Source organism: Gopherus flavomarginatus, chromosome 3 (assembly GCF_025201925.1).
Source record: "Gopherus flavomarginatus isolate rGopFla2 chromosome 3, rGopFla2.mat.asm, whole genome shotgun sequence".
Lineage (NCBI taxonomy): Eukaryota > Metazoa > Chordata > Testudines > Testudinidae > Gopherus > Gopherus flavomarginatus.
The window spans coordinates 261203194-261227919 of NC_066619.1; the positions used below are offsets into that span (position 1 = coordinate 261203194).

The following is a 24726-nucleotide window of genomic DNA, read 5'->3' on the forward strand; positions in this document are numbered from 1 at the left end:
GTGCATGTGAGGAAAGTTCAACTGAAAATTCACATGCAAAAATGCAGGCCTCTCTGCTGATATCCTTTTTATCCTCTCCTAACCTGTGGAGCAGAGGAGCTGCCATTCTATCCCTCTGCATGCCCTCTCCCCTGCCCTTATCGCTGTCCTGTCTCCTTCCCCTCTCCATCTTCCTCTTTAGCATACTCAAGACTCCTACCCTACTCACATTTTCCCTTTGTGCTCCCCCATGATCTCCCTTTCTCCAAACCACCCCTTATATATTTCCTTTCTGCCATTGCATATTCTCCAAAACCCTCCACCAATCTCCTCCTGCTCCCTTTCAGGCTATGTCTTGCTTCAGCCTGTCTCCTTACAGATGTTGGGCTAGAGAGGAAACTGGAATCAGAAGTGGTAGCCATCTTCACTGGGCAATCTCACTTCCGCATGCAAAGTCCAAAGTGAATGGTGGCTGTCTTGGCTGGAAGGCAGTTTTGTATTAGCTCCCTTTTGGCCATTTTGAATAGGGAAATCTCATGAGTTTGGAAGCCAGGATTCTGAGATCATGTGAGACTTTACCTTGACTGTGGCAGGTTTGCTTGTTTTTTAAAATCACAAAAGTTCACAACATGGTGATTGTCCCTGATCCTAATTCTCATGCGTTCTGTTAAGAGCCAGTGGCCAACAGGCAAAGCCCTGGCAGTTCAGTTTCACTGCAACTATTACAGGAGCTAGAGGAGAGCCACCAAGGAGGGCTGGTGGCACAGGGCTTCTGTGGCTCTGGCTGAAGAGCAGAATCTTCTACTAAATAAAAGGTGTTGGAGAGGGATGCTGCCAGAGGGACCATGAAACACCACAAGGTTCCTTTATGAAACAATCTGGCATGAGGCATGATGAGCCTTGATTGAAAGAGAGAGAGAGTGTGTGTGTGTGTGTGTGTACGCGCGCTTTCAATCCCTCTCCAAAAGAGAGGGCAGGTCACACAGTGTTTGCACTCATTTAAAATGTCTATGCTTACTCTCACTTTGAAGTTAAGTGCTTGCGGTTTTTAAACTATACACATTTGAATGTCTAGTTTCTTTTCATATGTTTTGAATCAAGAAAATGTGCATTCTCACTATTCAATAATGTTAAAGATGCTGCTCTTCTTAGTTTTTACTCAGACAAATCTATCCCCTTCAATGGAAGTTTTGCTTGAGTAAAGGAAGTCAGGCTAATGATTCAGCTGGAAAGCTATTTAATGGAGCACAGACAAATGTACAGAGCACGGCACTATCATTTAGAGGTGGTCCTATTCCTGATTCTGGCAAAAATGCTATGTGATGCTAGGCAAGTGATTAGTCACTTCCTGAATCCCAGAACACCCAGCTGGCAAGAAAAGGGGCTGAGACCTCTGCAGAGGGATAGTGCTCCCCTACATCCCAGCACATGGGCAGAAGGGAAGAATTCAGGGATGATAGCTCTGCCCCACCCCCATTCTCCAGCTTCCTCCACTACTCTTCATATTTTCCAATCCCTCCCCCATTCCTTCTTTCCCATACCACCCATTCCCATTTATTCCCCCCTTCCCTCCCAATAAGTGTAACGTATTTTTTCCAGAGTTTCAGTGCATTCTGAATATTCTGTTGTACTCAGATTACATGTCTCCTAAATAAACCTTGAGAGAGGCAGATTTCCCTCCTCCTCCATGTTTAAGGTTGATTTTCAGATTTCAGCCCAGGCTGGATTTCAAACTTCAGACTCTGAGGTGTCCATTGGTCCATTCATTTTAATGAAACGTTCTCAGCTGAAAGCAAATAGGCCATGGCGCTAAGTACAGCCTGAACCAATAGCCCTGAGATGTGCAAACTGCTCCATTTATGTCTGTGGATGTTTCTTTTGCCCGTCCCCTTAGCTGGAGAGTGTCTGATACAAGTTGAGTGTACCTGTTAGATGCTTCTTGCCCTAGTGTCAGCTGTGTGGTTTTTTTGGTGCTCCTACTATGCCTGTTGTAAGCTTCCCACCTAAAGATACAGGGCTTCCACCATCCTGGTTCACGGAGGGGTGGGAGTAGAGAAGGGCCCAGATCACATGGAGGCATAGGGAGAAAGGTCCAGTCCCCCACACCACTCCGCACATGTCTTGCAAGGGAGGTTAGACCACTATAGATGGACAGAGGGCCCTCCAGCTCCTGGTGTGCATGCACACAGGCAGGGAGAAGGGCTCAAACACCCCCAGAAAGGAAAGCTCCCCCTGAATCTGGCTTATATTTGGGGGGGTCAGATCCCTGTGGATGGGTAGGGACCCCTGGTGCACAGATGGGGGGGCAGCACTCAGACACCTCCAGTAACAACTCCCCAGAACCTAGTTCTCGTGGAGGAATGTTAGGGCAAGGTTTCCCCAGCTCCTGGCACACACATGGAGAAAGGGAGGAGGAGTTAGACACTTGGAGAGGGCAGGTGCTCTCAGATCTTGGCTAACATGGGAGTAGGAAGCGGGGCTCAGACACCTCCTGGAAAGGCAAGTTCCCTCCAGAACCGGGTTTCCATGAAGGGGAGCAAGGAGGATGTCAGGCCCCTATAGGTGGGTAAGCCCTCCCCCACCCCCGATCCTGGCATGCATATGGGGAGTGGAGGGGGGGGGCGAATCAGAGATCCTCAGATTCCAACTTGCATGGGTGTAGGGAGAGGGGCTCAGATGCCCCAGATCCGTAAAAGGGGGCAATGTCAGGCTAATAGGCACACTGCCCTTATTCTCCCCCTGCCTCTCACCATGTGTCCCTCCCTTCCTCACCTATCCTACCACCCATCTCTATTTATCCCCCTTCCTTTGATCCAGCCCCAAATCCCTCTCATCCCATTGCCCCTCCCCAGCCAGCGACACTGACATACCTAATTTTGTTTTACAAAAATACTTTGATCGTATTCCCCAAAAATAACCACAAAAACCCCATACTCTGCCAGAGACAGATTTTAACAATATGCTATCTAACCTTTTCCATACTTCTGCTTCAGGTGGTATGCAATGTTGTGGTAGCAGTATTGGTCCCAGAGTAGGGGGGAGAGAAGGTAGATGAGGTAATATATTTTATTGGACCAGCTTCTGCTGGTGAGAGAGGAGCTTTTGAGCTTACACCGAGAGGAGAATTGTGTCTAAGCTTGGAAGCTTGACTCTCTCACCAATCAAAGTTGATCGAATAAAAGATATTACCTCATCCACATTGTCTTTTTGAGGGGAGGCTGGGTGTGTTTAGAATCCGAACACTCCTGCTTTTCTGCTTGAGCTATCCAGCTGCTGTGAAAGCAAACAATCCTGTTAACTCCTCTGCCCCTGCATGCCTACTTTAATTCCTCTGACACTTCAGTTCGAGAGCCTTTTTGAGACACCAAAATAAAGTAGCAACATCTTTTTCAGATAAAGTTTTAATTTGATTTCCCTGGAAGGGCTGGTGAATACTATGCCTTCTGTTGGGGGTAACCTTCAAGCACTGGCCACGCTGATAGGATGACCTGAGCTCTTATTTGCTCTGTTTCCATAAGCAAAAGTCAGTTGCTATAAGGAGGGCACGGGTCAACGTTCATGTCATACTCCCTGTCAGTATCCAGGCCAGGGAAGCTATTAATGATCCAACCAGTGGACCAAATTCGGTGATGAATCCTGGTCATGTGCCATCTGGGGCATATTATGCATATGCTAAGAAGAAGCCTATTTTTTTTAAAACTTTTTTTTTTGGAGGGTGGGGGCTGTAGCTCAGGAACCCCTTAATCAAATGGCCCCAGATTTGGATCAGTAACAGAACCTCACCTACCCACCCCTTGAGGCACACCAAATTTCAAGGCACTCTGAGTCACCACGTAGACTTAGAGCACTTAGAAGAACTGAGCTTTGACTTGAAACCTGGCTTGAACCTTAACTAAAGCAGGGCTATTGCCCTCCTATACTATGAAAGAATAGTTCAATCCCTGCAGTCCATTCAGTTTACCTGGAACAGCTGAACATGGTGACAGCTAATGTCCATCTAGTGCGTGAGAGGTTTTTGTGATTGGGGCACCGGCCAGGCTGAGACTGGAATGAAACCACCCATTCATTTCACATCAGTCATTAGGCAGTAATCAGGGAATAGCACCTAAGTAGGGACAGTGGGAGAAGGCTACCACATTTCTTCAGGAACTGCTGGCCAGTGCTTGCCCTTGGTACATGCTTGGACCCTAACCTGCACCCTTGCTACCACTCTGAAACCTGTCACCATTTAAAAATGTGAGTTTCTGCCCGTTATGGTTATAGATAAAAGCTTGAAAACATGATCCGAGCGTAATCTAGAGGCTCAAAAACCAGAAGGCAAACAAAAAGAATGCCAGATTTGTTATTATGTAAAGTCTCATGATTTTTAAGCCAATTTCATGATGGGATGAATCAGATTCATGATTTTTGAACACTTGGGAGTTAACAGTACTGACACCACCTGACTAGGACTTTGAACCAGTGATGTACCATATGCATTAAAAAGTTTGTATCCAGCTGTTAATTACCTGCACCATCCATCCCCTTATCTACAATTTACCATTGTAGCAAATCAATAATTTTACTGTGTCCAAATCACACGTAAGAGAAGATGTTGTGTTCCTTCAATATATGCTTGTAAAAAGGCCAGAAAAGAAAATGCAAGGTAAGAACATGCTAATTTTATACTGATTTATGTTCATTTGTAGATTTGTCCATAAACTGTACACAGTCCAGTAGCCTCCAGCTGGTGCACATACAGATCTAGATCATCTTTTGCCTTTATTGGTAGCTCAGCAAATTTTGCAGAAACATAATGCAATTAGGCATATATTTTCTCTTGTGAGGCCAATCATTTATTTGGTCAATTACCAGTGACAGATTCTTAGAAACTGGAATTTAAAGTTGTTCATTGTCTGCTTCAAAATAATAATAAAATAACTGGATGATTTTCATCCATGCCATCAGATGGCACTCAAAGCCTGCACTGCATTCTCTCTCTCTGTGTAATGTTTTCTGAAGCGGAAAATGCTAAAAGACTAAAAGCTTTTACTGCTTCTGAGAGAAATTAAAATGTAATTTAAAAATCTCCCTCAGAAAGAACACGGCACCATTTTCTCTGTGTTTGTTTTGGTTAACTCTTTACAATGAGAGGGATGAGCAGACTAGTTATGCCTATGGTTGTTCCCATATTGAGGCCACAGCAGTGAGATAAGTATTTGCACCAGTTTGTGGAGCCCTGTGATGAAGGCGCATGTAAGAACCATTGAGTACATAATGCAGCTACAGACAGTGAGGCTGTATTAAACATGCTATCCAAACAATTTGCAGACTAGCTGCTTCTTGAGGGGCTTGCACGCCTCATTAACATTGTTTTAATGTAGGTTTTAGAGTTTAATTTGATTTGGTGCTGTTGTAACTTTCACTACTATACAGCACAGCCCTGATGTCACTCCAGGCAGGAACCATTTCTTTTGGGCCTTGTTTTGCATCCAGCACACCATTAGCACTTACCAGATAGTTCATAAAACTTGACTATAATACCTGAACAATAAAGGTATGTACAGAGTCCAGCTTACAATGGTGCAATTAAATTAGGAATGAAGTACAAAGGCTATCTTTTTTTTTTAAGGGAAATTGACAGCCTCTCTTACTTTAGATCTATGTTAAATTCTCCAAAGCCTCCCTATGCAATATAAATCGATTGGCATTTTGTTTGACAAGACGGTAGCTCAGGCAAAGGCCCCATATGGCGAAGAGTTCAGAGTCAGCATTCTGTCAAACAGATTGCAAATCAAATGGAGATTCTGTAGCAGGTGTTTCATAACAGCAGTTTGTTACTGGTCTTTTGGCTTAGTTTGAAGATGGTAGGCAGAATTTTCTGACAATAATAGCAAATTCAGCAACACAAAGTGCCTTGCAAATGCTGCTAACTATGGGAGATGCCAGTTCTTGGCAGCAGTAGCTTAGTGTCACTTTAAATTAGACATGGGCCTGAACCAAAATCCTGGTTCCTAATACTCTTGAACTTCGGATGGGTTGGAACCAAAATCCAGATCTAGCGCTCGGTCTTTGCTGTAAAAAGAGAAACATTGCAACAAAGCATTTCTTCTTTAGCTCCCGCTTCAGTTTCTCCCTCACTTTTCAAAAGGATCCCATGCTTGTGATAGCAGAGATGTTTCCATGACAACAATCCATTATGTTGCCTCGGGCAAAGAATTATAACTTCAGTAAATAATTACTAAAATAAAGCTTCAAATGACAAATTATTTAGGTATTGGAAGGTTTTAGCTGCTTAAGGATGGAGCCTCTGAACCTATGTCGGAGACAGCATCTGACTCAAATGTACTTCCAGCTTGGTTTGTGAAATGATCCCAGTAATAAAGTGTGAGAAGTAGTTTACAAATGCTTTAAAGAGGTAAATGCCTGAGATGAGCACCTCCACTTTAGCTTGGACTGTGTGATTTTTTTTTTTCCCCTCCTGTTATCTTTTTCATCACAAGAGTCAGTTCTGATAACTTGTATGGTATGTTCCACTCACAGGAATCCTGGCTCCTCAAAGAGCTGTAAAGAGGTTGTAGTGGACAAAGGTAACTTGACTCTGTAGTTGTGATGTTAAGGTCTGCTCTATTCCCTAGTCTGATAAAAACGGTCATTGCTGTCTACAAGAGCAACCATTCAAATTAACCTTGGACAGTAAAGTGACAAGAATCAATACAGCTTCCCTTGCAAGTAATGTCAGGACATTTTACTTAGAGCTATAGTAGAAAAGCCAGAAAATGACCTTTGCCTCACCAAGTGACATGCTGCTGAGGTGCAAAGCATAGTTATTCTGTATGTGTCAACAAAATGCAATTTTTAGCAGGGACAAAGTTGCAAAGGTGACTTAAGTTTCTAATCAGTTATTCTAATATACTGCATAGTTATTCTAATATGCTGCATACACAGTGTACTTATAGGTTAATAAAATGGAAAAAGTACAAAAATCAAATCAGGGCTGTGTAGAATATTCAGTGAAAATTGCATATCTTGAAATATGGATTTGGACCAATTTTGGAAAACACTACAGATTTCGTGGGTTGTTTTTTTTTTTTGTCTCTTAAGAATGGGACCACACATTTTTGAGAAAAACCCTCAATTTTAAAAATTACAAGGTTTGAAATTTATTATTTCCTTCCAGTAAAGATTTTTTTAATTTCAAAACATATGTAATTTCAAAAACTGCCATTTCATAACATGCTGAGGTCACAAAATGATGCAAAATGATATTGTGAATGTTTTGGGAGGAAAGAGAGATTTTGCAAAATGTGCTATCTTTGCATGGTCTTGTGAATTCAGTTAATATATAACACATCTGTATGTTGATGTGCATCTATAGCACTTCAGCAGGACAAATAGTGGGCTGCTGATGATGATGATTCATAGCCAGATTTTCAGTAAATTGATTCTTCAGCCTTCTCCTTGCGAAAAATCCTTTCCTGTATTTATAAATGTCTGATTCATAAATCTTTCCTAAAGCTACTTCTGATAATTGCTCAAGTGATCCTTATTTGTGCTACATTAAATGAAGAGTCTCAGTGGAAATATTTCAGTCCTTTATTCTGAAAACTCTTTATCCTGGGATAACTGATCTTCTGATTCCAGCTGTTATGTTAAAGCATCTTGAAAGATGGACCAGTTAACTGCAATACAGGTACCCTAATTAATACAGCATGTTATGGTTCTGTCATAAAGAGGACCTAATGGTTGACCTTGAACTATAGTTTTACTTATATTCCCTTTATTTTTGACATTAACAATAGAAATAACATAATTAATGATACTAAGTTTCCCAAAATAAGATAGTGGTAGGTAAGGTGATGCTTAACCATCTTTCTGAAGCACTTTGAAGTCTGTGGATGTAAAGGGGCTATATCAGGGGTTCTCAAACTGGAGGTCAAGACCCCTCGGGGTCACAAGGTTATTACATGGGGGGTCACGAGCTGTCAGCCTAGACCCCAAACCCCGCTTTGCCTCCAGCATTTATAATGGTGTTAAATATATTTAAAAGTGTTTTTAATTTTATAAGGGGGGTCTTACTCAGAGGCTTGCTGTGTGAAAGGGATCACTAGTAAAAAAAAAAAAAAAGTTTGAGAGCCACTGGGCTATATACTGATTGTTACTATCTCAGAGCCTATGCAAAATATGACTCAATTGTATTCTGAATTCAGGTTTTGCTCCTTGCTACATGCGGTGGGAATGGGTAAGTATCACAGGAATAGGTCATGCCTTCCTAAGAAAAAATCTGTGGGAATGGTTTCTGGGATGAGGAGAATTTTGCAAGGTTCTTGTGTGGAATTTGTCTGAAATAACTCCTTGGAGGATTAGGGTTGACACTTTGTCCCCAACTATTGAGGGTCTATGCAGGAGGCCAGTACAATCTCTGTGGAGAGCTTGTACCTCTGCACTGACTCTTAGGTCCCCCTGTCTTCCGAACCTCTTTCTAGACAGCATGACTCAGATAGCTATGAATAGCTTGTTCGACAGAAATTATGTGAAATTCATAGGTAGGGTCTATGGGGAAAGAGAATAGATTCCATTGTTCAGACTCATTTTTGAGACTGCATTTGTATAAGACAATTGTGTTTCTATATAATGAAATGCTGGAATGGTTTTGTGCATGGTAAATGAAGGCTACCTCCCTGTGGTAGATTTAAATTAAAAATTGAAACAGTCAAACTGGGTTTATAAGCATCTGTGGTTGCTAAGATACAGTCACTCAAATCCGATAAATCTTCCACTTAGAAAATATCCTGCAAAATTGGCCTTTCAGCGCTGGCAACACAGGAAAGAAGTATAACTTTCAGAAATGCACTGTAGAGATGCTCACTCATTTAGCCTGCTTTTGAATAGAAAAGCATAATGAATTAGAACCATGCATATTTGTTTACATAAAATGTATTTAGTACAGTGAAGTTGCAAGGTGTTTATGGTTGTTATCAGGTGAGTTTGTGATCCAAAGACAATAAGGGTGCATCGACACAGCCGGCAGTTCAGCGTCAATAGACTCGGGCTCACAGAGCTCATGCTACTATGTTAAAAGCAGCTGTGTAGAGAGTCAGGTTCAGCTGGAGTACAGGCTCTGAAGCTAAGGGAGGGGAGCCTGAACATCTGCACAGCTATTTTTAGCCTTGTACCATGAGCCTGAGTCTGTCAACCCAGGCTCTGAGATTTGATGCCACTCTGTGTGTAGATACACCCTAACAGACCCCGTTAAAATCAATGGGTGTGCCAAGCATTCTTTCAGATCCAACAGAAGGAGCAATCAAGTCACTTTATATAGGAAGCAACAGCTGCAAACAATGGACGGTCAGAGCTAAATGTGTTGGCTGTGGGATTTCCCTGGCTGCAAACAACTGGAGTTAGGATTTCAGTTTTGCAGCCTGTGTGTGTGTTAGGATATGTTTACACTGCACAGTTTACACAGGTTCTTACCTAGATTTTAGCTTTAACCCCCCTAACCTTCCACATAGAAAAAACTCTAACTTGGCTTTAGGCTCAGGCTGGGATTTACCCAGGTGGGGGTGTGAGTTAGAACCTGGGCTCCACTGGAACCCGCCCACTTTGCAGTGAGGATGCAGGGTAAATCACTTGAGTGCCAATGATCCTCCAATGCCTTTCTCTCTGTTTCCCCAGCAAGACAGACAAATTCTGCAATTGACCAGGAAAGAATTCTATAGTGTCCCAGCACAAAGAGCCATAGGCTATGCCCCCACATGTGGGCAAGTGCAGAAACTGTGAGGTTGCAGTAACACAAGTAGGGCTTTGTGGTGGGGACACTCACACCTGAGTAAGGCTAATCCAGGTGCCAGTCGCCCAGGTTAACTCTGCAGTATGGACACAGCCTTAGGGCCTGAAAGCTTGGAGAAGCAGATGTGAGTGTGACTCTGAGAAGAAGCAGAGAGACAGAACTCAGTGCAGTTGTACACCTGGGGATTTCTGAGAAAGGCAACTGCATGTTGTTGTTCCTGCTCAGGAAAACTGGACTCTGTGTATATTGTTTATAAATAAACAAAATTACATGAAAGAATTTACCTGATTCACATCAACTATTCCTCTTCCTAATGGAAACAAACCTATAAGGCCTTAAATGTTGGCTAATGTTGGGCCAAGCGGAGAGCAATACATTTACTTACCTATTCACTTACTATTGCTAATTAATTTATTTGCTTTTGACGTTTAGCCTTTGAAATCTCTTTTTATTTAAACTTTGTCTGCAATTGGCCAATTTTTCTATTATTTTTAAGTTTGATGAACCAAAGAATTTGCAGGATGGTGGCAGTTGGGGTGAGAACACAGACCCAGAAGTCACGAGTTTGGTATTCTGTTCCTGTATCTACTGCCGACTCAATGTATTAACTCATTCTCAGGTGGCCTCCAGATTTTAGATAACCCTTTTCTGCATTTTGGTTGGTCTGCAGATGGCAGGTGGGTAGACACTGTCAGGGTTACCAGCTGAAGACTAAATAAGGCCCAAACCCCCGAACACAAAATACTGTGTATTTTATTGTAAAGACTTTTTTCAACTAGGCGAGGTGGTCTGAGCCGATTACACCGAAGAAATGCCACTCATAATATAAAGTAAAGCCTGGGCTTTCTCATTATTTTTGCCATTCCTAAAAGTGCCCACTATCTCATATTGCTCCTACTGGGAAGCTACTGAAACCAAACCAGGAGATTTTAGGCTGCTAAAAGTCCGGCAGTGCAGTGGGGCTAAAGCTGGCTCCCTGCCTGCCCTGGCCCTGCGCCTCTCCCAAAAGCAGCAGGCATGTCTCTGCGGCATCTGCGGAGGGGGCAGGGAGTCTCTGCACGCTGCCCTGACCCTGAGCGCTGACACTGCAGCTCTCATTGCCTGGGAACTGCAGCCAATGGGAGCTGCAGTGGCACCACCTGCAGACAGGGGTAGTGCGCGGAGTCCCCTGGCCCCTACCCCCAGGGGCTGCAGAGACATGCCGGGCACTTCCGGCAGTGGCATGGGAAGGCAGATAGGGAGCTAGCCTTAGCCCTGCTGTGCTGCCCATTGGGAACCGCCTGAGGTAAGCGCCACCCAGCTGGAGTCCGCACCTCTCACCCCTTTTCGCACCTCAGCCCTGACCCGCTTCTTGCACCCAAACTCCCTCCCAGAGCTTGCACCCTGCACCCTCTCCTGCATCCCAACCCCCTGCCCCAGGCTCAGCCCACAGCCCCGTCCCACACTCCGAACCCCTCGGCTCCAGCCCAGAGCCCGCACCCCAACCTGGTGAAAGTGAGTGAGGGTGGGGGAGAGCAAGCAACTTAGGGAGGGGGGATGGTGTGAGCAGGGCGGGGCCTCGGAGAAGGGATGGGGCAGGGACGGGGCAAGGATGTTTGCATTTCTGTGATTCAACAGTTGGCAACCTCATTCAAATCCCACCAAAACTGAGCCAAATTCAAGATTGAGGCTCAGCAAGACACATGATCATCTCTTAAGTAGCTGCCAAATCTGCTGCGAGTGGTGTTTCATTTGGGTGACGTGCATCGGAGGAGCTTATTTTGTGGGTGGAGCTTGGAAGAGTACCAGCCTTTTCCTGCCCCTGGCCCCCCCCATTTTGGCCCAATTCCAGGTTAAATTATTCTTTGCTATTTACATTGACTTTTTCCAGAACAGCTCTTTCTTCCAACAGTTGAATCCATTGATCTATAGAAGGTGATGACAGATTTATTTTTTTAAGGATATTATGGACCAAATTCTCAGCTGGAATTGCTCATTGGCATTGTGTCAGTTTATACCAGCTGAGGAATTTGTCCTTGCATTTGGAGCTAATCTGTTTTTGGCTTGAAGAAACATTTGGTTCTGACAAGGTCTTTTCAGATAGGGCTGCTATTTATTGCTGTGTTAGAAATTCACGTTCTACTTGGTATGAAACCAGTGCGCTCTTCTCTTTTCAGATAGTTAGTTATTTTTAACAAAGGTGATGGCTTTTCACAAAAATGAAAGAGCCCCCACATATAAAAAAAGAGACATTCTTTTATTTACTTAGGTCCTATTATTCTCATTAGCAGTAATGTTAAATGAAAATAAAATAAATGGTCACTGTGGTAATTAAAATAATTATTTATTGGAAATGTGATCAGTTACACGCCTTGTACCTTCTATTGATTGGCTGCACTTAGCAAATGACAAGACAAGTCATTATCAATATCGTGACTGCTTAATCTGTAACCATGAGAAAACTTATAGATCAAGGAACCCAAGTCAGTCTGCCTAGGTCAGGTATACCTGGCCCGAAAGTGTCCTCACACTGGGCTACAATGTGGAGTACGTGTTTACAGTGGATAAGTGTGTAAAGAATGCTCACCCACAATGACTTTCTGGCCCAGCAGCTGGGACTGAGACAAGAATACAAAGGAATACGGTTTTTCTGCATTACATCCCAGAGGAAAGTATTTCCAACACTACTCATTCACTTTCATTTGTACAGCACCCAAAGCGTTGCATGAGATTTACAGTACAAAGACAACATGTACCCTGCCCCCAGGAGTCCAATCCTGCAAACTTTTCCTTGTCCTGTTGCCTTCTGAGGGCCTACATGTGTGTGCAGGATCAGACTCTAATTTTAGATATGAGACAATTAGTGAGAAGAATGCAAATAGGCAGGGGATGTAAGTATGGAATCGGGAGGCTGAGGGAATCAATAACATAGGCTGAAACTAGGAATTAAGTGGGCATAGTTCTTGTGCTGGCCACCTCTGTGGAGGTGGGGGTGAATTTCATCCTAGCAGTGGTGTTGGAAGTTAGAAATGTCATCTCAGTCTCACTAGATGGGGGAACTAGCCTCAAACTGAAAATCGGAGCCAGGTGGCTGCACTGACTGCAAATAGCAATAGTAGGTAGCACTGAACCAAGAGAAGCAGCTCCTGTTGCCATTGTTTTTCACTAACCAATAGTGTTCAAACAGGTTATCATGTGCTGTTAATAAATATATTTGCTGAACTTTCTAGAGCAATGGAGGTTGGCATCTGGTTTACGTTTATCCTGCTGGGCACTAGGGATGAAGAGAAACTGCAAAGGGAAATGGGCATATTGCTTGATGTGTTTATTTGCAACTAAGTTTTATCCCACTACTATCTACTCATATTTGATAAGCCACATGAGACTAGATCGTTCAAGGACTGGAAATGTGCCAGGTGAGGGGAAACAAGAAGCGACAGGTAACCTAGGGGAGTGATGTGTAAGACTGTACCGCTCTCTCCTCTCACCCTTTACACACAAACATAAAGATAGGTACAATCTAGCCGTGTATCTGAAGAAGCTTCATGATGAATTCTTTTGCTCTCCCAGCGTTGCTGAGCACTGCAGTCACTCTGTGAGTCAACTCAGTCTTACATAGATGAACTCATTTTCTTCAATGGGCATTTTGCCTCACCGTAAGATTTGGCACTGCAGGTTTAATTTGTATCACCACCACTTAATAATGCTGCTTCTTCGAGGGATTTGTCCTGCCACGTTGTTTTCATCTTGACACGTGACTTGTTTCCCAATTAAGTATTAAGTCTCCCCGGAATGGCCTGGTGCAGCTGTTTAACCATGAATCTCTTCTTGCCAGGTAGCTCTAACAGAATTTCTGCTTCCATATATTTGATATTAGCAGTTGTTTAGTTAATACTTTAAAAAAAATGAGAAAACTAAATATTTGTGCCTCTTTTTTGATGGACAGGGCTCACCCTTCTCATTTTATAAACCCCTACACTTCTTCTGTCAGGTGTTAAAATAATTACAAATGTGCTGACAGACACACACATCTTCCCACTTCTGACAGAACTGGGGCTCCTCCTCAGAAGAATGAACATTTAGGAATTACAATATTCTGTTAATATTTTAATGTGTTTTTCTAAACTTGAATTACCTGCTGCATCTTGCCCTCTTTACAGTGGCAAAGTGCCTATTGACTGGAGTGGGAGCTTTGTATGCAAGCTGCCATACTTGCCTCTAGCGCTAGATAGATTTAAAATGTTTTCTTCTTCATTAGCATTTACCTATCATAATTATATTTTATTTGTTTCTTTCTGATTTGGGGTGATTTTAAAACCACCTATGGAATTTAGGAGTCTAAGTACCATTTTCAAAAGTGACTTAGGCAGTTTTGTCTACACTGCCAAAACAACAACAAAAGCCTTCTCAGCTTTCATAGCCTGTGCTCCAGCCCCAGCCAGAGTACCTACACTGCTATTTTTAGTGCTGTAGTATGAGCCCGATGAGCCTGTGCATGTAGACCTGGGCTCTGAGACTCTCTGCTGCATTTTTGTTATTTGTTGTTTTCCAAAGCACCTACATGACTAACGCCTAGCTTAAAAATAAGGCATAGCTCAGTCATTTGTTTATGCAATTTTTGCAGTCATTTTATTGAAAAAGCTGGTATTAACATATTTATATCTTTATTCAACAACAGTTAGCTAATTTGTGCAACACAAGGAATGCAGCCATGAACAACAGCTTTCCGAACAATCTGATTTACCAACTTTACCATCCTTTACTCTACGCCACTGAAAGCTCAAACCAAAAACGAAAAAAAGTTTTAAAAGATTCACAATGACGATGTCAACTTTCTTACATTCAAAAAGACCAGGAAACTGAATCATAGCAGTGATATCAGAGTCATGAATGTGATACTGCTCTTTAAAAGGATTTCCATATTTTCCTCAATAATCACATCATATCATTTTGGTCTGGAAATCAGTAATTTTGTAAACCTCCAAAAATGTATTTTATTAATTAGTTATCTGCTTGGTACCCAAACCTGAAACAGAATAAGGTACTTGAAATAAAAATAGTATTACTGTTGTATTAAGATCTGCTTTATAATAAGTTACATGTAGACTCTAACTTGAGGATGTTAGACGCTAAGTATGTTTTACAGTACTTGTAGCAGTAAATTAGCTGTTAGCATTTTTGGGCTACAAAGGTTAATGGAGGCGGCCAAAAGTCAAAGAAATTGTATGACACCCTTGAAGCAGTAGTTTGGCATTAACAAGGTTTCTATACAATTTACCATATTCTTAAATCTTTTTACAAGAAAAAAATTGATTATTAACTTTAATTAGAATAAATATATACATATAATACTGCCCACGTCTTCTAGGGTATACAGTATTTTATAAACAAACATTCCTCATTCCCTTTAAAATTAACCTACATATTTCATACTGTTTGTGTATAGTATGGCTGGAAACTGATGCACATGCGTTTGTGCTTCTACACACGGAATATACAGTATCAATCTAAAAAATTTAAACATACATAGTTCATGTGTCATGTCAAGACTTCATATAAAAAGTTGTCATTTTTTTTTTTTTGTAAACCTTGGTGGTAGATTTTCCCCCAAAAATCATAATATAAAAGCATGCGGGTTCAGTTATTAGTTCATTCTCCATTTTCCAAAAAGTCAGTGAAGAATGGGGTAAGGTTGTTAAAGAACCTTTTCTAAGTGAGGGATTTTTTAACAAGAGCAGATCAGCCAAGGTATCTGCATCAGTTACACTCCTTTACTCATGAGTTGAGAAGAAATCATTTGGGGTAATAATTTTTCGGCAGATTTTTATTAGTCATGCAGAAAGATTTCCTAGATTAAAAAGCATTTCCAAAATGGTGCACCATTTGTATACACTTCTTAATGGAAATATCTTCCATTTACATTGAATTTCATTTGAAGCAAGAACTGTATAAACCAATTTAAGTAGAATTTTAGTTTTCTGTTTCACCCAGGAGTCATCTTGTAATTTTATAGTCATTTTAAAATTCACTGAGCCATGCTAAACTCTTGAGTTACCATTCATAGTAGTTAAACCTGTATTTCCTTGGGATTCTGCAAATACCAAGTTTAAAGTAATAAGTGTGATGCAGTAAACATCACATGAGGGATTTTCAAAAGGGCTTAACTCAATGCTTTGTTACTCAACATTGTAATAGCACATATGTATATGCATTAACAAGTGTATCTTTATATGTGTTGAATAGTCACCATGGAGTGGCAAATCCTGAGTTTTCAAATGGCACCCACTGAAATTAGTATTGTCACATTCTGCAGTATGATTGGAAATGTACCTGCAGAACAAGCTGCCTTTTTAAACTAAGGTAGCTGAGATTATCGACAGCACTCTTCATTTTTTGACTCAGAAGCTGAAATACAAAGTCAAGATTTGTAGCAGAAGTAAAAAATTGTAAAAGTGTTTGTGGAATTCCATAATGAGGGCTCAGTGCTAGGGACGGGGAATGTGATAAGGGAAATAGGGACAACTTGTCACTTGTTAATAAGCAGAATAATTTATTTTGCTTCCATATTACTAACTGTCTACGACCTTCCGTCTATGCGTAGCAATGTATGGGGGACACAGCTATTCCTACACTCATAAATAAGTCTATTTGACTTTGAAAGTCTGGAAGGCATTCCTGAAAAAAATCAAGGGACCAGTGTGAAAAGCTCTAATAATGTGATAAACACTGCAGACTGTGGAAGAATGCAGCACAGCAGGATGCTGGTCCTGTGAAGCATTGTCCCTTCAAGAGTCAACTGGAGTTTAGGGTACTCAGCACCTCACAGGATCAATCCTGAAATGAATACTCGATTGTTTAAAAAATAGACATAGACCACAGTACTGAATTCACAGTAGTGCCTTTTTACTTAGACAATTATACAGTTGCAGTGATTTAAAACAGTTGGTTGCCACCAACAATGATACAGACTGAGGGTGGAGGGAGGGAATCTAGAAATTCCACCACAATGACCACACTTTTGTGAAGATCATGTCCTTCTACAACTCTCAAAAGGCTGGTTTATAAACACAGAAAGGTATTGATCAATCTAGTGCATTTCTGAGTTCACTTTATCCTGAAATATGTACAGATTGTTTGTCGCTGCTATAGCAATTATGTTCTCAGTTGGGTGCCAGGCTGTGTGCAAGATCTTCTTTGTAAAGTCCAAACTGTCGACGCTGATGTCATCTTTCCTTCGCTTGCCCCCTACGCAGACTCGGCGGGGCTTTAGAATGGCTCGTGGCTTACTGCTCTCCCGGGATGCCTCCAAGGTAACATCCCGCTTGGTGTTTCGGTCAAACATTCGAAAGAAGTTGTTATATGCACCTGTCATAATAACACTGAAGAGGGAACAAACAAAAGCAAGAATAAATAGCAGAATACACTAACTCTACCATGAACGGGAGTGGATCAGTACAGTGCAATTATTTTTCCCTGCCATGTAATTGAAGTCTATGGAGTTCAGAAACTTGTGTTACGGTGCAGTTTAATATATATGGACTTTTGAGTTTACATGGTTTCTCATCATCTCATGGCATTTAATATACTGTAAGGTTGCTTCAGTATCGCTAATCCCCAGTATTCAAAAATCATGAGTCAGAACCCTAAAATCACTAGATTGATTAGAAAATAATGAGATTTAAAATACATGGGTTCTTTTTATTTGGATTCTAATTCTTGGGCCTTTAAGGTTCAAATTTTCAAGCTTTCTCCATAACTATGAATCTTTTATTTGAATGAAATGTAAGCTCATGACTCCCAGAGCTGTGTCTAAGAAAAACAGCAAATATTGCATGACTTGCTATAGAATAGCAAGAGTTGACAGTGTTGTTTACTTTCACGTTTGCTTAAATGAATGTTGCCAAGAAAGATGTTTGAGGAATTACTGGGATCAGGTAAAATTCATTGCATCTGTGAATTTTGCATGTGAAATTCATTTCCTTACATTATTATTATTTATTATTTGTATCATCATAGCACCTACAAGCCCCAGTCATGGAGCAGGGCCCATTGTGCTAGGCACTGTACATACACAGAGAAAAAGACAGGCCCTGCCCCCAAAAGCTTACAATCTTAAGTATAAGATGAGAAAATAGATGAATACACGTAAATGGGGGAGTACAAGAAAACAATGACACAATATTGTTTAAATAGACAAGCCAGGAACAGGATGGTGGAAGGGGTAGAACACACATACAGGTGAACAATGTGATGGTAGCAGGCATCAGGTCAGTGCCACAATTTTTGTGTGGGGGGAAGGAGAGAGATGGATTTACTTAGGAGAGGATCAGCTAAATGGAAAGAAAAGGAGAGAGGAACAGGGTAGGGGAGGAGAGGGTAGTCAGGTGTGAACCTGAGGTGAAGAGGCTATGAGAAGAGACGGAGGTTGGAGCAAACAGTGAATCAGTGCAGAGCAGAGGGAAGTCAGAGAACATTCCAGAGCTTTAACTAGATGTCCAAAAGATGCCTACTTGGTCTGCTGCTGCTTCTACCAGGTGGAGTCTCTGGCTGCCTCCTCTCTGCAGGTCCCTAGTGTCCCCAGAGTGTGTGTGTGGGGGGGTCTCCCCTTCACATTCTAAATCCAGGGAGGTGTGAAAGGGGAGAAGGGTGACCTGGTTAGGTCTTATTTTACCCATCCCCACCCCCAATGCAGCAGTCCTTGCTTTGGACACTTTTAATACATTTGGAGAAACAAGCGCTATGAGAACATTTATCCCCAAATACATTAATAAAAAGATGTTTACCGATAAACTTGATGTGACAGCATTTGATATACTACACAATGACAAATGGAGATATGTATTCTCTCAGTCCTTTCATCCCTCTGCACAAAGCCTGAGTAGACACGCTTTTTGCAAGGCTATTTGCAGGGGCTGGAGAAAAAGGAATGGAATTTATCTTCTCCCCAAACACAAGCAGACCCCCTAATCCAGCCCATAGTCTGAAACAGTGATTGTGTCCTGCTCCAAAATCCTCCAAAGGGGGGGTGATAGTCTGGCTCCACTGAAGTCAGTGGGTATTCAAGTCACTAGATCCACATGGTCTTGGATCCTATGGCCTTGCCTACAAGCCCTCCGTCCCGCCCTCCCCCCAAACATTGACTTATTGCAGGCCAATGCAGACATTCCCAAGCAGTGGACAGAGGGTTTGGTGACCTTGCGGCAAAGCTGCTCCACAGTTTTACTCCCCCCCATTGCAGCCCCAATGTAAGGTTTCAGTGGTGTGGAGAGCATCCCATTGGCTCTCTGCACTAGGGAAAAATGTCACGCAAAGCTCATATGGTCTTTAAAGGAGGAGCTATAGAACCATAGAAATATAAGGCTGGAAGAGAGCTTGAGAAGTCATCAAGTCTAACCTCCTGCATTGAGGCATGACCACGTAAACCTAGACCATTCCTGACACCATTCCTGGTGTTTGTCCAGCCTCTTCTTAAAAATCGCCAATGTTGAAGATTCCACAGCCTCTGTTGGGAGTCTATTCCAGAGCTTAACTGCCTTATAGTTGGAAAGCTTTTCCTAATATCTAACCTAAATCTCCCATGCTGCAGATTAAGCTGATTACTTCTTGTTCTACCTTCAGGCGACATGGACAACAAGTCACGTTCCCCATCATAGTCTTCTTTTCGCAAGACTGAACATGCCCAGTGTTTTTTTTTTAAACCTGGCCTCCTAAGTCAGGTTTTCTAAAACTTTTTTCAGTTTTGTTGCTCTTCTCTGCATTCCGTTGCCACTCTCCCATTTGTCCCCATCTTTCCTAAAGTGTAGTGCACAGAATTGGCCAAGTAGGGCAGGACACTTACCTCCCTTATCTTACATACAACACTCCCGTGAATACACCCCAGAATAGCTGCCTTTTTCACAACTGCATCACATCGTTGACTCAGATACAATTTGTAATTCAGTATAACCCACATCGTTTTCAGCAGTACTAACACCTAGCCAGTTATTCCCCATTTTGTAGTTGGGCATATGACTTTTCCGTCCTAAGTGAAATACTTCGCACTTTGCTTTATTGAATTTCATCTTATTGAATTGAGACAACTCGCCAATTTGTTGATGGTATTTTTGAGTTCTATTCCTGTCCTCCAAAGTGTTTGGTACCCCTTCCAGCTTGGTATCATCTGCAAATTGTGTAACGATGCACTCTAATCCATTAGCCATGTCATTAATGAAAATATTGAATAGTACCGGACTCAGGACTGACCTACAGGACCTCACAAAATACATCCTCCCAGTTTGACAGCAAACCATTGGTAACTACTCTTTGAGTATGGTTTTTAAATTGTGGGTGCCTAACTGATTGACCCACATTTCCATAGTTTGCTTCTGAGAATGTCATGTGGGACTGTGTCAAAAGCCTTTACTATAATCAAACTATATCACATCTACTGCTCCCCGCACAATCCAACAGGCCAGTAACACAGTCAAAGAAGGAAATTAGGGTGGTTTAGCATGACTTGTTCTTGCCAAATCCATGCTGACTATTCCTTATAATTTTTTTATTCTCTAAGTGCTTACAAACTGATGGTTTAATAATTTGTTCCAGTAACTTTCTAGGTAGTGAAATTAAGCTGACCAGTCTATAATTCCTGGGTAGCCTCCTTGCTCACCTTTTTGAAGAGCGGTACTACGTTTGGCCTTCTCCAGTCCTCTGGGACATCATCCATCCTCCATGAGTTCTCAAAGATAATGGCTAATGGGTCCAAGGTTGCTTCAGCAAGTACCTTATGATGAAATTCATTAGGCTCTGTTGACTTGAATACATCCAACTTATCTAAATAGTCTTTAACATGTTCTTCTCCTATTTTGGCTTGCATTCCTTCTTCCTTTTTTTAATATTTTGTTTTGAGTATCTGCTCTCCATTAACCTTTTTAGCGAAGACTGAAGCAGCTTTCTTGGTACCATCAGTTATTATCTCTTCTTCCCTGCTAAATAAAGGACCTACATTTTCCTTTGCCTTTCTCTTGCTCCTCATGTATTAAAGAACCTCTTCTTCTTACCTTTTATGTCCCTCATTAGGTGTAACTCATTTCGTGCCTTGGCCTTTCTAATTTTGTCCCTACACGCTTGTGCTATTCTTTTGTACTCCTCCGTTCGCCCATGTTTCCACATTTTTAAGAGTTCCTGGTGGAGCCATACTCACCTCTTTCGATTATTCTTGTACTTCCTTTATATGGGGACAGTTTGCAATTTTGCCTTTACTATTGTCTCCTTCAGATACTGCCAGCTCTCCTGAATTACTTTTGCTCTTAGCTTTTCTTTTCATGGAACCTTACCTACCAGTACTCTGAGTTTATTGAAGTCTGCTTTTTTGAAACATATTGTCCTGCTGCTGCTCTCACTCCTTCCTTCCCTTAGAATCATGAAATCAAGCATTTAATGATCACTTTCCCCCAAGTTGTCTTCCACCTTCAGATTCACAACCAATTCCTCCCTGTTGGTCAGAATCATGTCTAAAATAACTGTTCCTTCATCCATTTTCTGAAACAAAAAGTTGTCCCACATAATATTGTGTTATGCTGTATTTCTTTTCCAATAGATGTTTGCGTAGTTAAAATCCCCAATTACTGCCATGTCTTGCGTTTTGGATATTTCTGTTATTTCTTCTAGAAATGTCGCATCCTGCACCTCCTCTTCCTGATTTTATAGTCTATAGTAGACCCCTACCACAACATCACCTCAATTTTTACTCCTTTTATCCTTGCCCAGAGCCCTTCAACTGTTCTGCTTCTCACCTACTTCTGGACCTCAGAATAAGTGTATATATTCTTTATGTATAATGCAACACTTCTTCCCTTTTTATTCTGGTTGTCCTTCCTGAACATGCTGTACCCCTCTATATCAATATTCCAGTCATAAGACTTCTCCCACAAAATCTCTGTGATATCAATTAAGTTATTTAACTTATGGACTAATACTTGCAGTTCATCCTGTTTATTCCCAATACGCCTTACATTTGTGTATAGACAACAAACATGTTGAACAGATTTCTCCCCACACCTCCAATTTCCTTCTTGTTAGTCCTATAACCCTATGGCTCCTGCCTGTACAATTCCAAGCTTTGTTGGTGCTCAATAAACAACTGCAAGTCTTTTTAATGTAATCCAACAGAGTAGATTTCATGTGCCCCATCCCAGAAAATGAATAAAAGTTATTGTGTTTTAGCATTATGTCACTCTGTACAGTTGGTTATACTATTTTTCAGTTTCATTTTGGGAATCAGGAGTCTTAGGTCCTATTCATAGCTCTACCCCAGACCTGCAGGGCAAGTGACCGTACGCCAATCACTTCACCTCTTTGTTTTCTCTGTCTGCCTTGTCCACATCAATCATAAGCTCTTTGATGAAGGAACAGTGTCTTACTATACATACAGTGCCTAGCACAATGTGGCCTTGATCTCCGCTGGGGCCATTAGTTGCTATGTAATACAAATAATACACTAAAACATTAATAGAACCATGCAACTAAATGACTTTGCATCATGTCTACTGAGTCATACCTGCCTAGCTCAGTGTCTTCACTTCAGAAACAATACAGAGAAGCTGCAGAACTCAGGCAAGCTATATTCTGCATCATGAATCATTAGCAATATTTTCAGCTATGTTCTGATTCAATGTAGCTGATGATAGCGTAGAATTTGACACAATAGGATTTTATTTTATATAGCACTTTTCATAGAGCAAATATCCTGATATGCTGAAGAAAGCAGCAATGCGTCAGATATTGGTAGTGCCGGGACTGTATAGGACACAGCAACCACTGTACTCTGCAATAACTTGCATACAGATTTGGATGGGTTGTCGCGGTGCTTCCTAGAGTTCCCAGGCATGAACTGCGAGTGTGACTTGCTATACCCTTCAGAGGGTGCAGCATGCATGCCCCCTTCAGAGCCATCCAGTTCTGCTGGCTAGGGCAGAGGACGGGCCAATGCTCTTCCCTTTCTCACCCACAGAGACCCTTAGAGGAAAGCATCTCTAAACTCAAGCATGTGCAGAAACAGCAGTTGTGGTCAGATGCTGTATGGAGCCAGGCTTCTTCTCCCTTCCACCATGCCCCTGTTCACCCATGCAAGGGCCAGGCACAATCTCAACTTTATGCAACAAACTAACAGTAAAATTAAAGACGCTTGTGTGAATAGCTTTATAAACTGTATCCAGGGAGCCCCATAAAGCCTATTGATCAAGATTAGGCTTGTTTCAGAAAGTGACTCAGCAGCAGTAAAGCTGACATTGCGCTCCTTCCAAATCACCATTTCCTGTCATTAAGACGCCTGCTGTAGTGGTTAGTCACAACATGAAAAAGAAAAAGAGTATTTCATATCTCTGTGCTAACACACAGTCTTTGATTCTAACTGTCTTATGCGGTACTGTGGCTTCTTCCCCTGGGCAAAATTTTGAAACTGGTTTGTAATGATGGGGCATCATGGCCTGCAGAGCTGTACGTGGCTGGAACACATTTCCCTCGGGAATAAAAACCCTCCTGTCCAATGAATCCAGAAATAGCAAGGGCAGCAGTTTTCACGTAGGCAATGTCCCAGCTGAACAGCTCACAGTCATGGTCAAAAATCCTCTTTTTAACAATGTTTAGTCTGGCCCAGTGCTGCCTCTGCAGTCCATTGGATTTGTTATTTCTTGAACTTTCACATATTAAAGAAGTCTGTTTTCTTTGGCTGGCTCATCTAGTGCTATAGTGCCATTTTTTAATATAAGCAGCCCTATTGCTTTGTATATAGATGATTACTGTTCATGCTTCCCCTCGTTTCTGCCATTTAATGGCATGGCGAAAATGGCATTATGTAATGAAAAGAGGCCATTCTTGTTGAAGGTCACAGACAGAGATGAATTATAACCTTACCTGCTGTTTACAATAACATGAAAAGAGAGAGCCTACCTTAGCATTTCTATTATTCTTGTTCAGAAACACAATTCTGTATCATATGATGACAACATGATAACATAGTGTGTATGTGATAGGGAGGTTAAATAGGTCCCACATTATACCTGGCAGCCATATGAGGTGAGAGGGGAAACACGTGCGTGTGTATATATATTTAGTTCACTTTACAAAAGTGTCTTCCATATTTTTAGTGAGACAAGGTGGATGAGGTAACATCTTTTACTGGACCAACTTCTGCAGGTGAGACAAGCTTTCAAGCTACACAGGTCTTCTTCAGGTCATATATACATAGTTTTAGAGTTTTGTTCTGCACAGCAGTGCTATAACCAGCATATTGACAAAATTCTTGCAATTAGTGTTCATGCTAGTTAATTTTTCAAATGTGTGTGCCCTGAGTAAAAATTGCTGTTAATTGTTCCATCTGGTTTACTCTGTTTAAGTGCTGCATTACCAGTGTCACTGAAACACTGTGTTTTGTAGTCATGGCACAATTATCGACTACTGTAGACAAAGCCAGGCATTTCTGAGTCCTTATTAGAACTGCAATATAGAACTTTCTAGAAACTTGAGGTAGAAAAACCCTTAAGCTACCTTGTCTCTCCTCCTGCCCAAATTGGAACCATTAAAATACAGATACTTTGCCCTCCCCATGGTCACACTTGGCCAGAAGGTTCCTCCATTCCTCGCTCATCTTATATGGAGGCCTAGTTTCTGTGCTTATGAATTGGCATGAATATAAGTCTCTGCACACGACTCCACAGCCTTGGACTACTGTTGCAATGGACTTCATTGTAGAACAGCCACATCCCCGGACACTTGGTAATTGTGGTTATTATTGAAAGATGCCAACACTTCATCCCATGCCATATTATTCCTACTGCACGGAAGATGGATTGGATCTTCCTGGAAAATGCCTTCCACTATCATGGGTTATGATGAGGCATTGTATCAAAACAGTTCATTTCCCATTTGTGGTGGGAGTATCTCAGACTCTTTGGTGTCGAGTCCCTCACCTTGTCATAGGCTAGTGGGCAACAGAGAGAGTCAATCAACTCTTTGCTGCT

The 24726-nt window shown here is 41.8% G+C and overlaps 1 protein-coding gene across 6 annotated transcripts in view; it reads right to left on the reverse strand.

The window, feature by feature from the left end:
* Positions 1 to 14352: 14352 nt before the first annotated feature.
* The window catches only part of PPP2R2C (protein phosphatase 2 regulatory subunit Bgamma), a 296637-nt gene continuing 286263 nt past the window's right edge, over positions 14353 to 24726 (reverse strand). For all 6 annotated transcript variants that reach the window (XM_050947819.1, XM_050947817.1, XM_050947821.1 and 3 more), the window contains one exon: positions 14353 to 17106. In XM_050947819.1, coding sequence (XP_050803776.1) covers positions 16815 to 17106 — 292 coding nt within the window. In that variant the 3' untranslated portion in view covers positions 14353 to 16814. The remainder of the gene's footprint in view (positions 17107 to 24726) is intronic.